The sequence below is a fragment of the Sturnira hondurensis genome, unplaced genomic scaffold, assembly GCF_014824575.4.
Source record: "Sturnira hondurensis isolate 20B ecotype Veracruz unplaced genomic scaffold, ASM1482457v3 Scaffold0022566, whole genome shotgun sequence".
Taxonomy (NCBI): Eukaryota; Metazoa; Chordata; class Mammalia; order Chiroptera; family Phyllostomidae; genus Sturnira; species Sturnira hondurensis.
In genome coordinates this window covers 9,482,252-9,496,457 of record NW_028095197.1, presented here as the reverse complement: position 1 = coordinate 9,496,457, position 14,206 = coordinate 9,482,252, and the positions used below count along the sequence as shown (strand labels likewise).

The window sequence follows — 14,206 nt, the reverse complement described above, 5'->3', positions numbered from 1 at the left end:
CTCCATTTGTCCCCAATCCCCCTCCCCGGCCTTCCACATAAGTAACCACCACGGCCAATTCGCTATGTGTGAAGTGTGTAACAGAACTAGACAGGTTTTTATTTTTAATTTTTTCTTTATGTGGATTCAAAAATATACCTATTGTTCTGCCACTTGCCTTTTCCATTTAATATTTTCTGGAGCTCTGTCCAAGCCGGCACACAGGAAACAAACCCATTCCTCTGAGCTGCTCCAGGGGCCGCCCCAGCAGACACGTGTCTGCTTCGCTTCCCCACCTCCTGTGACAAGCAACGCCCCAGGGAGCTTGGCAGGGGGCGGCGTTCTTTAGGGTGGGGGTGGACGTATGGACCTGCTCAGTGAAAAGGTGGGTGGGTGTGTTTTGAATAAAAACTGTGAATGTCTTTCAAAAGGATCCAATGCTGACCTGCCCTTCCATGGTGCGTGACAGCTCTCGGGTCCTCACACCTTTATGGTGAGAAGATGATCGGATTCTCTAACAAAACCACCAACCAAAGACTCGGGTGGCGTGGAGCTGTGACCTGCGGCTGGTGGCTCTGGGACCCTGTCTGGCAGGGGCAGCCTGGCCTGAAAGGAGCTCACTTTGTTCATCTGATAGGGCCCACCGCCTCTCCCGGGTGACCCAGAAATGCGGACGACTGCAAACCCTTGACAATAATACAGAAAGGTGCCCTGGGAGTTTTCTAGTCCAACTCGAGTCCCAAACCCTGGCTGATATTAAAATTCCCTCCACATCACAGCTGCCGCACTGTTCTGTTCCGATTACTCGTCCCCCGTGGGCACATCAGCCTCGGAAGCTCCCCGCTCCACTCTTGGGTAGCTCTGTTGCTTGGAAAGGTCTTTTTGGACAAACAATAGCAACAGAAAATAATACAGACCATTTTACTCTGGTGATTTAAAAATATCTCTGCAAATTCTTTGCTATTTCTCCTTCCAAACACAGAGCCTGATTCCACTCCCCTCGAGTTGCACCTTTGACAGACAGTGGCAGGAGTGATGGTCTAGCTTCCAAGATTGGCTCATAAAAGGCATTCATGGTTTTCTTCTTCCTCTGGCTCCGGCCACTCGCTCTGGGAGAAGTTGGCCTCCACAGAGCACCGATGGGGAGACGGCCCCAAGGCAAGGAGCCGAGGCCTCCCACTCACAGCCCAGAGGGGGCCGTCTTGGATGCAGTCCTCCCAGCCCCACCCAGGCCTTCAACCTGCGTCTGGATGGCCTTCTCATTGGACACCTGGGCCAGAGCCACCCCGCCCAGCTGCTCCTGGATTTCTGAGCCTCCGAAACTGTGAGCTGAAGCATGCTGATTACTGCTTGAAGCTGCTAAATTTGGTGGTGGGGGGGGGGGACAAGGAATTTGTTACACGGCTATGGATAATTGGTACCCTCACATGTGATGCTGAGGAAAAAAAGGCAGGCATAAAAGGGCACGTGCACATGAGTCTATGCATCTGGAGTTTAAGACGGTGCAACTCATCTGTAGGACAGAGAGCAGGACTTGATCGCACCTGGAGGGTGGTGACTGAGTGGGGGGACCCGGGGAGCCCGCTGGGGTGCCAGAAACAGTCTAGGTCTTGGCCTCGGTGGGGATTGCACAGGTGTACACCTGGATGTGTAAACCCACTGAGCTGTCCTCTTAAGACATACTTGCTTTGCTACCTGTAAGCTATACTTCACTGAAAAAGTAAACAAGTAAGAAAGAAAGGGAGGGAGTAAGGAGGAAAGAAAGGAGGTAAAAAGTTGCTCCTTGCAGCAGCTAGAATCTCTCAGAGGTCAGTCCTCCCCACCCCGCTGGCCCACTACCAACTGGGTCTAACAAACAGTAGGAATCTCACCTCCCTCTGACTGAGAGAGAACACCATGTGCCAGGTATTGGTTAAGGAATCAACCTATTAAATCCTGTCGCTACCCTATTAGATTGAGCGTCAGTATTATTCCCATTTCACAGATGAGGAAACTGAGGCATGGACACATTACATGACCTTCCCCAATTACACAGCAAGAACAGAACTGGGGCTTGGCTGGGACCTGACCCCTTGTTCAGCTTCCAGCATCGGCGATTTGAAGACAGGCCATCCTTGGGCCAGCCTCTCATCTGGAAAGCTCCAGGTTTTTCAGAACAGGGCGCAGTGGGAACCTCCACTGAGTCTGTCTCGTTTTCCCCTGAGAAGTGAGGTCAGTAAAAGAGCACCAGTGGCACGTAGTGGAAGGGACAGTGACACACGCCTATCCTCTCACTGAGGTCAGCAGCTCCAGGCTCAATCACCTCGATTCACAGTGAAAGTGCAGATACAAAAATGATGCCCGGACCAAGAGCTGCCACTTAGGAGGTAGATGTATGAGGAACAAAACTCAGAACACGATTGGTCTTGCTCTTCCGGTTTTCAGGAGGGTTTCCCTTGTGTCTGGCAAACACAACAGCATATTCAGCCTCACTGACAACAGTTAGCCAGTGGATATACGTGTGCAATGTAAGACTGAGGGGGTGTCGCCATGTGTGAAAACCTTCAGGATCCTATTCCAGTGTGGCTTTTGTGTTCTTTCTAAACTTACTTCAATTAGGAAAATAATCCAATCTGAAGAAAACAAAATCCACTTCCTTTAGCTTTAAAAAAAATTAAGCACATCCTCACTGTCACACACTGGAGTGAAACGTCCAGCCACCATCCCCAGACTTTGTGTGGAGGGGGGTCAGGTTTTCAGTTGGTCGCTGTCTATGCAGAAGGGCAGGGGGAGTGCCCTGTGGCCCGAGGGCCCAGGGAAGGGCCTGCTGGAGGGAGCTCTGTGAGGAGTGAGGAGAGTGAATTGAGAGCCAGGAGAACCACCGTTTGGTCGCAACCTGTTTGGGATGGACAGGGCCTGCGGAAACCCCACCTGCAGGGTCTGTGTCCTGGGCGCTGAGCTGGCCTCTCCTGTCCACTGGACTCGAAGCAGAAGCAGCCTGTCTGAGACGCAGGACCTCTGAGCTCCCGCCCAGCTCTGACACTTCATCTATGCCTTTGGGCAAGTCTCATCCCTCCTCTGACCCTCAGTTTCCCCCTCCTGTAAAAGGAGGGCCGGACTAGCCATGTTCTCAGTGCCGTCAGCTCTGGGTCAGGGCCCCTCTGCCCGCTCCCACCCTCCCTGCAGTCTCAGGGCAGCTTCAGACACCAAAGGAGCAGTGCTCGGAGATAAAGAAAGACTGGCTGAGTAAACAAAGAGCCTCAGAGTCGTGGTTCCCGAAACTGTCAGGAGCCAGCCTGGGAGGCTTGTGTCACCGGGGAGAATGCCCCAAGTCCCTTTCTTTGGCCATATAAGGGAAAAGGAGAACAGAGTCTCACTGACACAGGTTACAGGCACCAGGGCCGAGCAGAAAGCTGCAGCCTCTGAAGACCTGGTGTCTAACCAAGAACGAGGAATAAATCAAATGCCACTCACCACCTCCTTTTGGTCACACTCCACAACAGCCTACAGGCTGGGTCACCCGATGAGAGCCAGTCCCCATTCCCAGGCTTCCTTGGACGCACTGTGCGAGGCGCGGGTGGCCTTCCCCAGAGCCTGGGTGGCAGAGCCCCCTCCCCAAGACTGGCCTCCTCCCTGTCCTCCTCCTCCTGCCCTGGCAGACCCCGTTCTGTCTCAGACTCCAGGCAGACAGGAGCACCTCCCCACAGGCCCCTCATCCAGGAGGTCACAGTACTCTCTGTGGTCTCCTAGGCCCTGAGGCCCTCTCCCTGCTCCCAGCCCTCCCCCACCCAGCAGGGGACCGTGTTCCCAGAGCACAGCTCTGATTGGTGCACGGTGCAGTCCACAATCCATCTTCCCCCAACTTGCTGATCCAGAGCCTCTTAGACTTCCGGCTCCATTTCTGGCCTTCCCCTGGGGTACCATTTGTCATGTTTGGATGGGGTCCTCTCTTCCTTCCCTTTGCTTGTGTAGTCCCCAGAACCCAAGATGCCAGGGCCTCTATTTCATCCTCTAAGATACTGTCCACCCTACAGGTTTATCTCAAACTCCACCTCCTCCAAGAAGTCCTCCTTGATGTCTGTTCCTGACTGAGACTGCTCGTACCAGAGGACCTCAGGGCCCACTGTCTGTGGCTTGCTGGAGCACCACATTTGAGGATCCTTCCTGTACTTGTGTGTCTTCCTATGCAGTGTGGAATCCCTGGGGGGCGGGGCCGAAGCCCAGCACAGCTCTGGGGTGCAGCTGACACGACCAAATGCTGAGATGAATCAAAAGAGAGGCTCCCAGGATCCGGGAGTAAATGGTAAGAATGCTCTGGCTTCACACCAAGGGAAAGGGACAGCTGAGGAAGGCCAAGCACAGTCCTCATGAAACTGCAGTAGGGTTCAAGAGCCCAGACAGGCAGAGCTCACGGGCTTTAGAGTCACACAGACCTGGGTTCGAATCTTGCTTCTGCCACTGACTTACTGTATGACCACAGGCAGGTCACAGAGCCTGCACGGGCCTCAGTTTCCTCAGCTGCAAAGACTAGGATGGGTTGCAATACTGAGTTATAGTCAGTGTGAGCCTTCAATGATGCAGTGGACTCACGGGATCTGCTCAGGAAATCAACTCAGAATGATGTGCGAACTCTGAGATGACTTTTGGAGTAATTACAGAGGTTAACGACTGCCCCATTTACATCTGCCATTTCCTCAGAAGTGGGGATTCTTACGAGCCCATTTTACAAGTGAGGTACTGCAGCTCGGGGAAGCCGTCATCCTTGCACCTGGGGTTCAGGCAGGGTGAGAGTGACATCAGTGCAGGCTCCATCTCTGGACCCCAGGGACAGAGTAGTGAGAAGGAAGGAAGGCCACCCGCGCCTCGCACAGTGCGTCCAAGGAAGCCTGGGAATGGGGACTGGCTCTCTTAGGTTTCAGTGCACACAGGGTAGGCCCCAACTCCCTGTACAGCCAGGCTTGAAGTCACATGACCAGCCAATCCCAGGGCCTGGCCCAGGGCAGCTGCCAAGCCTTATTCCAATAAAGCGGGGTCAGCAGTGGCCAAAGGAGGGACATAAAAGGTGAGTGGGGGGAGGCTCTGGGGCTGGGCAAGGCAGCAGCAGCAAGGCCACTGGCATCTGAGACATGCGAAGGGTCGGGTGCAGCAAGTTCACACGACAGGGCCGCTGCAGGCTCATGTGGCCTTTTCATGTGAACTAGAGAACAAGGGCCCTGTCTGCTGAACAAAGCTCCATACCGAGTCTTAAGGAGTGGCATGTGGGTTGGACGCCGACCCCTGCCACCTCGCCCCACAGGGAACAGCACGCACAACCCTTGGGGCCGCCCTGCATGCCCAGCACGACTGCGGGGCCGAGCTCTCAGCTCGCCACGGAGACGTGGAGGTGACTCAGACCCAGCACCGGCTTCCAGGAACCTTGCAAGCTGGTCAAGGGCCCAGGAAAACTCGGGAGGGAGCTCCTGACTCACTCTGGGGTCCAGTTTCCACAGTGTGAACATTCCCACTAGGGGCTGTTGCAAGGGACCAACGTGCCGGCCCTGAAGGGGAGCTGGGAAGAGACGCCCGTGGACGGTTCTACACGAGCTGATCCAGGCTGGCCGCAGAACTCCACAGGGGCTCAGACCCGCTTCAGCGGAATCCAGAGGAAAAGGAGGCAGAGACGTGATAGGGCCAGCGGGGGGGGGGGGGGGGGAAGCAAGAGCAGAGACATGGAGNGGGGCGGGCTGGGGGGGAAGCAAGAGCAGAGACATGGAGGCACGAAAGGAAGTAGGGGAAGCCATGAAGTGCTGTGAAGGGTTCTGATGGACAAGGGGCCCCAGAAGTCTCCTGGAAGCTGGTAATGTTTTAGTTCCTGACCTGGACAGGAGTTACAAGCCCGCTGTGATTCATTAAACTGTACACTTAAGTCTTACATACTTTTCCATATGCTTGTGATAGTTTGTGATAAAGAAAATGATCTCATTCAGGGATAACTGCTATTTACAATTGTTCTATTTCCTTTTGATCTTTTTTCTCTGCACATATTTATATGACCATTAAGTGAAAATTTTCATGTAGGAAAAAACAAGTTCCCTATCCACACACCATAAAGAAGAAGGCATTTCAACCTTGGAAACGATGTGGTGTAATGAAAGGGGTGTGGGATTTAGAGTCAGAGATCTGTATTCAAATTGTTCCCCCTAAAGAGCGAACGTGGAGGCCCCAAGAAAGCTTGTCCTCCCCTCTCTGACCTGTTTGCTCCTCTGTAGACGGGGAGAGTTGACGCCCACATCCTGCAGGGCCGTCCGGGAAATCAGAGACGCCGTGTGTCAGGGACATGGCACAGAGCCTAGCCCACGCAGACACTCAATACACGTAACATACAAGATATCTTACATGCAAGGCACTGTTACTGGCATTGCTTTAAAAGTCAGAACTGAAGGAGTTGCCCTGAAAATAAATGACTGAGTCACAGAAGTTACAGAACAATGGTAACCTCATAAGGATAAAGACAAACTAGAATTTACCCAGAGAATAACCCCTGTGATAAGGAGACACAAAAACCCATGGTGTGTGTGTCGGGGGGGGTGGTAATAGAAGAAAATGGGGTGTTTAGCCTGGTGTATCAGATCTGTGCAACAGATGTGTCCTGTGTGTGGCACAGAACAGAATTAAGTCCAACAAACTGGACTTGCAGGGAGCTAATTTCCACCGGATGTAAAGAAGGACAGTCTCACTAACCCTAGACAGGTAAGGAGTGAACTCCCCATCACTAGGGGCACACAAGCAAAAGCTGCAAAAGCACTTGGTGGGAATGAAGAAGGAAGGTGTGCGTGGTGGAGGCCCCTCGAAGCTGGGCTCTGGGGCTTTTATGATCAGCAGCATCCACTTGGTCCAGCAGCATGCAGGCAAGTGCAGAACGACCAGGGTCACAAAGTGAAGGGCATGCGGAGGCCCTTGCTCATCCTACCTGGTTATCGATTTTCAGCTCCACCAGAGAAGTGTTGTGTGGAAGGGCTTCCACCAGGCGCAGGATCCCGGCTCCAGAAATGAAGTTGGACTCCACGTTCAGTGTCTTCAACACCTTGTTCTCCTTGAGCATCTCAGCAAGTGCCTTAAGCCACAGGGGAAAAGCGAGGGTATCTATGAGTCACCCTGAGCAGGGCTGGAACTCATCTTGAGTAAAACCTAAAATACTGAGGGACGCTGGCTGGGAGCAAAAGTCTTTTGTACACGTGTGCTGTTTGAACTGGGGACCAAGCAAAACGGTCCCCTCAACTTCCTTCGCCAAGGAGAGCTCTGTGTCCCTCCTCCCCTCCGACCTGCCATGGCTCCTGAACCCCTACCAGGTTATTCCACGCTCCTTAGCCTGCATCCAAAGCCTCTGCTGGGTGCAGGTTCTACTCTCCCCGTCAGCAGCCTCGACTCTCCCTGCTCCCTATGGAGCTCCCTAAGCTCTTCCCAGTTCCCCGTGCCTGCCCGCTGCCCCCCACTGCTTAGCCTTTGCTCACCCTGCCCCCACCACCTGGAATGCCCTTTCCTGTCTGCTTTGCCCACCTAAACCCTGCCTGTCCTTCAAGGCCATCCTCAATGCCTCTTCCTCTGAGAGCTTTTGCTGACGCTCCCAGTGAGCTGTGGCCTGTCTTCCTGAACCTCATAGAATTACTCCACAGTCTCCCTCATGGAACATGTATTCCCCAGTTTAGATCGCTTTTTATACGGATGTCTCTGCCCTTAGACTGACTACCCTGGGTGGGCTGAAAATGCACTAATTCATCACATGGTGCCCACAGTGTTCAGCACATAGTAGGTCCCCAGTCACTGTTCACTGACTAGTGGAGTCCCAACCTCCCTAAATATCCTTGTTTGTCTCTTCTCCTTCCATGTGGGAATTTTATGGAGTCCTTCTCTTGGTTGCAGCGGCAGAGAACAGAGAGGGAGGCCTGGGAAACCACCCGCTGGGCAAGAGACCAGGGCAAGTGGGAGGAGAGGCGTGCAGGTAGCCCCAGCACGTTTGGGAGGACTGCAGCCAGGGGGTGTAGATGGCAATCGGAGCTTCTGAAGGAAAGGAAGTAATTAGCAGTTGGTGGAAACTGTGTGTCATGGCAGAAAGGAGACACCAGCGGCTGACGGACCAGGGCTGTACAACCTGGCGCCCTGTTGTCTGAGCCAGGACGCCCTCCCACCGTCCCTGCTGGCTGAGACCCGGCAAAGGGCACCCCTCACAGGAAGCCTTCCTGACAGACCCCACCACTCCCTCCTCAGCTTGCCTTGCTGTACACCCCCAGGATGGCAGGTCAGCTCTAATTGTGACCCTGGGTAGCTGTACCCTCCTGAGGGGAGGGACGCAGTCTGTGTTCCCTCCGCCACAAACTGCTGGCTCCCCAGGGAAGGCCTGCCTGAGCCTAATAATCAAAACATTTAACAAGCTGTGGGCAAGTCCACCAGGCCGATCTGAGTGGACACGCCGGTGGTGGAACAGGTCCGGGAGGCCCCGTCATACCCGTGTCCACTCTGTTTGCTGGAGCAGAGTGGAGGATCTGGGGGTGGGGTGGGCAGGAGAGGAGCTGGGGCAGGCAGTGGGGGTGCGTGCAGAGGTCTGGCAGCCTTATTTACCAACCGGCCCAGAGCATTTCAACGTTCGACAATGGGAATACTGGTGTGAACGGGCTGACATCGGAGGTTGGCCGGGCACAGGGTCAATGTCCCATAAATACATGTGGAGCTGAGCCAAGTGCCAGCACGGACATGTGTGGTTTCTGATCCACAACACAGCAGGGCACGGAGCATGCAGCTTTGCCAGTCATGTCCATGGGTGAACTCAGGATCTGCTGGGGATCTCCTGAGGTCAGAGGTCATCTATCCAGGAGCAATGAGGGACCCTCAGCCATTTCTATCATTTCCAATGTATCAGAGGAAACTGTCCTACCTATTTTCAAAACTCAAGGAGAACAGATTGCTACTAAATAGACTTCCAAGCAAGGAAAGTTATCAGGGATAGAGAAGGGCGTTACATAACGGTAAAGCACTCAATTCTCCAAGAAGATACAACGATCCTTTTTGTATGTGCTCCTAACAACAGAGCGTCAAACTACGCGAGGAAAACTAATAGAACGGCAATGAGAAATAGGTGAATCTACTGCTAGAGTTAGAGACTTCAACAGCCCTCTGTCAGAAATGGACAGATCCAGCGAGTTGAAAATCATTAAGGATACCCCTGAATTCCACGGCACCGTCAGGCAACTGGACGTAGGTGGCATCCATGGACTACTTCCCCCAACGACAGCAGAATACACATTCTTGTCAAGATGGCATGGGTATTCATCAAGATCGACCCCATTCTGGGGCATGAAACACGCCTTCATAGATTTACAAAAGCAGAAACCATACAATGTCTCCTCTCAGACTCCAGTGGGATTTAACTAGAAATCAGTAGCAGAAAGATAACTGGAAAATCTCAAGATATGTAAAGATTCAACAACACATTTCTAAATAACATATGGGTCAAAGAAGAAATCACGAGAGAAACTGAAAGGTATTTTGAGTGAAATGAAAATGAAAACATAATTTGTGAAAATGTGTGGGATGCAGCAAAAGTAGAGTTTAGCTAGAGCAGGGGCGTCAAACTCATGTTCACCGGGCGCCACGTCAGCCTCGCGGCTGCCTTCAAAGGGCCGAACAGCAAGGCTGATGTGGCCCCTGGTGAAAAGGAGTTTGACACCCCTGGCTTAGAGGGAAATTTATGACACGGAATGCAAATATCAGAAAATAAGAAAGATCTAAAAACAATAAGTGTCCATCTTAAGGAAATAGAAAAAAAAGAGCAAATTAGATCCAAAGTAAACAGAAGAAAATAAACAATAAGAATTAGAGAAGAAATCAATGAACTTGAAAATGGGAAATCAACAGAGAAAATTAATGAAGCCAAAAGCTGTTTTTTTTTTAAAGACTAATGAAATCCACAAGACTCTAGCCAAGCTAAGAAGAAGAGGAGCGGACAAAAACCACTTATATCAGAAATGAAAAAAGAGTATCACTAAGACCCCATGGAAATTAAAAAGATAATAAGGGAATATTGTAAACAACTCATATATCTTTACAAAATGGACTAACTGGTTGCAAGGCAATTTTCCAATCTTCATGTAAGAAGAAGTGAACTATTTGGTTAGCCCTTTATCTCTTAAAGAAATTGAATCAATAGTTAATAGCCTTCCAAAACAGAAAGTACCAGGCCCGGATGGGTTCACTGATGAATTCTACCAAATATTTAAGGAAGAAATGATACTAATTCTCTTTCAGAAGATGGAAGTGGAGGAAATACTTCTTCACTCATTGTTTGAGGTCAGCATCATCTTAACTCAAAATCAGAGTAAAACATTTTAAGAAAATGACAGACCAATATCTCATGAACACAGATGCAAAAATCCTCAAAAAATGGCAAACCCAGAAATGTACAAAAAACAATTACACACCATGATCAAGTGGGATTTTACCCCAAGTATATGTAAGGCTGGTTCAACATTAGAAAAATCAATATAATCCATCACATCAATAGAAGAAAAAGCACACGATCATATAAATAAATGTAGAAAAAAGCATGTGATGATATCCAACACACATTCATGATTAAAAACTCTCAGTAAACTAGGCATTGAGGAAAAGTTCATCATCTTGGTAAAGAATATCTACAAAAACCCTATAGTTAACATCAGACTTAGTGGTAAGAACTTGAAACTTTACTACTAATATCAGGTACAAGGCAAGGAAGTCCCTTCTCATCACTCCTCTTTAACATATAGCTGATGCAATAAGACAAGAAAAGGAAATAGAAGGTATTCAGAATGGGAAGGAAGAAATGAAATTGCATTTGTTTATAGATGACACAATTGTTTATAGAGAAAACCTGAAAAGCCCCCCTAGAACTAGTAAGTGATTATAAGAAGGTTGCAGGATACCTGGTTAATATACAAAGGCCAATCACTTTCTTTTATACTAACAATGGACAACTGGAAATTTGAAATAAAAAACACAATACTATTTACATCACCATCTTCAAAATGAAATACTTAGGTTTAAAGCTAACAAAATATGTATAAGATCTATATGAGAAACACCACAAAACTCTGATGAACAAAATCAAAGAACTAAATAAATGGGGTGATAGTACATGTTCACGGATAAAAAGAGTCAGTGTTGTCAAGATGTCAGTTCTTCCCACTGGATCTAGAGGTTCAATGCCATCCCAGTCAAAATCCCAGGAAGTTATTTTGTGCACACTAACAAACTGATTGCCACTAAGTCATCAATTACCACCCCTGGCAAGCGAGTCCTGCACCTTTTACTCACTATTCGTGTGCAGCGATCACACTGCACTGTTGTTTTTAGTTGTCTGCGTGCCAAATGGACCCTGAGTCCGTGGAAGCGGAACTACGACTGCCTTGGGTGCGGTTGTATTCCTAGAGCCTAATTCACCGCTGGACACAGAGAGACTCTTAAGAAATGTGTGTTACATGTTTAAAAAGGAAAAAAAAGAATTGATGGCTACTTTAGATGAAGTACAATTTAATTTGAACAGCAATATGTTAAAGACATAAATAAAAAACAAATAAAATTGGTCTTCAGGACCCGCTGATGAAGGCAATGCTTTCGGATATGGAGGAACTGAGGCCCAGTGAGGGACAAGCCTTGTCCGAACAGGACATGCTGAATGCACAGAGAGCTGGTTCCAGGGTCCGAGTGACTTGCATTTAAACCTCAGCTTCACCACCTATACTTGCTCTGCAACTTTGGACAAAGCGAGTGCCCTGAGCTCCCTGCATCCCAGGCTCTTCATCTGCAAAGTGGGCAGATCTGCACTTCTGGGACCAGGGGTGGCTGTGGAGATTAAGTAGGATGATGTACAGATGCTGCCTGGTAACAACCATTCCATCCCTGTCCTGGCTCTAGCCCAGTGCCTTGCACCACATTGCACAAGGTTCCTCATCAGTGGGATTGGCCAGTCCTGAGGCAACAGCACCAACCCTTCTGTTTATCTGCCACCCCCACCACCAACACAGCAAAACAGAAAGGTACATACAAATGCCACAGGGTCATTGCTGCGTGTCCCCACGATGCTGAACTTCTTCACATACGAGTTATCTTTCAGGGCTTCTGCGTATGCCTTGAGGGTGGGTATGGGGATATTCTGCAGAGAGAAAGGCAAGCAGTGACCAGCAGCCCCTCCCGGGGACAGGGTGGGAAGACAGATGGGGGCTAATGCTCTCACACGGGCAGCCTGATTGCAGCAAGTCTCTGACCGAAAAGTAAAATGGACGAAGGATTCCAGCTTTGCTTCAAATGGTTGGGATTTGGGGAGAACTTTCTGGTAGGCAGAACAAGAAAATCCTCCCTGAAATTTCAGATGGACTCACAACCCCCTCCTTGTGCACACAGAGGCCAGAGAGGAGGCAAAGTCAAGGCCGAGGACGCAGAGGAGCGTTGTGCCGAGAACCCGGGCCTGGGGCTGTGGGGTGGGCAGGAGCTTCACCTCTGCCCCCGCAACTGGCAACGTTTGATCTGCTCTGTGACTCTGGGGCGTCTCTTCCCTCCCCTGGGCCTGTTTCTGGAAAACAGGGGTGTGTCGGGGGGTTGCACTGGATGATCTTTAAGAGACATCTGTCCCTGAGGGTCTCAGCCTGGCAGCATGTAACAGGTTCCTGGGTTACTTTTACAAAATGCTGATGCTTAGGCCTGCTCCAGACCCGCAGATTCGGAATCAGTCTCGGGCCGGGGGAGGTCTGGGCACTGGCGCTTATTTTTTAATTCCTCAGATGAGATATACTGATCTAGTCCAACTGCCTAAGGTACAGAGGGGAAACTGAGGCCTGGAGAGGGCGAGTCCTGGTTGAGGCCCACAGCCCCATGTCCTCCACACCAGCACCCACTGTCAAGGTGCACGGTTCTGAATGGTGTCGGCGTCTCCCTCTGGGCACAAGGTAGACACTGGAGGCACCTGAGAGGGGCCATGTCTGTGCTTTAATGGATCTCTCATTTCACAGCGTCACTTTAGCTCCCCATGGGAACAGAGCACGGGAGGCCAGGTGGCAGAGAACACTTCAGACGCAGGTTTCCAATCTGATTGTGTTGTGGGGCTGGCAGTCACTTAAGAGAAAGTGGAGAAGCAGGGAAAGAGGAGCCAGGGAGTGAGGGGCCTGAGGCTTGTGTTACTTCTACCCCCTCCCGGAACCAATCCCACTGGCCTCCAGGCTGAGCAGGTGGGCAGGCAGCTGGGCTGCTTCTGAACTCCTCCTGCTGCCCGTCCAGCGTAGGACTGCCTGTCCATCTGTCCTTCCTCTGCCCTGGGTGGTCATACAGGAAGTGTCCAGGGAGATATGGCTGGCAGCTTAGAATACATCTTCAGATATGTGGGCTGACAGCTCCCCTCCAGGGCTGCGGGATGAGACTGAATGTGTGCGTGATTCGGCAGCTGTGGTGGTTCAGGGATGGCCCTGCCAGGGCGTGGGTTACCCATGAGCCTGGTGGGCCCTGGGCTTTCTAGCCTTGAGATCCCGAGCAGCCCTGTGTGTGTGACTCACGATTTTATCTCAAGGGGCTCTGTGTTTTGAGTAACACAGCGAGTTTCCCGAGCTGATTGGCGGGGGTGAACATCTGGGCCTGCTGTCAGACCTCTGAAAGAAACCAGGGTGGCGGGATGTGCTTGTTTACGCTGTCGTCCCCTGGGAAAGACCGCGCCCCTATTCCTGACCCAGAAGCACCCGGAGCCCAAACAGGCCCCTGCCATCTCTGTGCAGCTAAGCCTGGCTGGCTGCAGCGGGAGCACGGCTCTCCGGTGAGGTGAGGTGAGGTGACAGGGGCTTACCCGGATGTTGTTGAGGTTAACCTCTTCGAGTTCTGGGTCGTTTCTCTTTACCCGCTCTAGCGTTTCCTCCACGTCCGTCGAATTGGGCTCTTCGTCGGGCACAGGCTTGTATTGTGTTGGTTTAATCACACCTAGAGTGACCCACAAAAGGGAGGTGACTCACAGAAACGCGGGGAGCCCGTTCCCTCAACCCAAGCACACTCTGGAAGGAAGTGGTGGCAGAGTTCAGGGACATGTGGAGAGGGTGTGGCCCTGCTTGGACTCTGGCTGCCACGAACTAGGGGACTTCCTTAAACTCTCTGAACCTTGACATCCTCATCTTGTAGCCTGTGAACAGGGGCTCTTTTGAGGACGGAAGGAAGCCTGGATGGGAAAGAAATAGGTGAGCCTTCGGGGGGGAGGCCAGTGATT

At 51.1% G+C, this 14,206-nt stretch overlaps 1 protein-coding gene across 1 annotated transcript in view; it reads right to left on the bottom strand.

The window, feature by feature from the left end:
• The window catches only part of TMOD1 (tropomodulin 1), a 72,585-nt gene that overhangs the window by 12,079 nt on the left and 46,300 nt on the right, over positions 1-14,206 (bottom strand). Inside the window, exons 6-8 of the mRNA XM_037035752.1 lie at positions 13,796-13,926; positions 12,014-12,121; positions 6,908-7,051 (exon numbers count right to left, since the gene is read on the bottom strand). Of these exons, the coding sequence (XP_036891647.1) occupies positions 6,908-7,051; positions 12,014-12,121; positions 13,796-13,926 (383 nt within the window). The remainder of the gene's footprint in view (positions 1-6,907; positions 7,052-12,013; positions 12,122-13,795; positions 13,927-14,206) is intronic.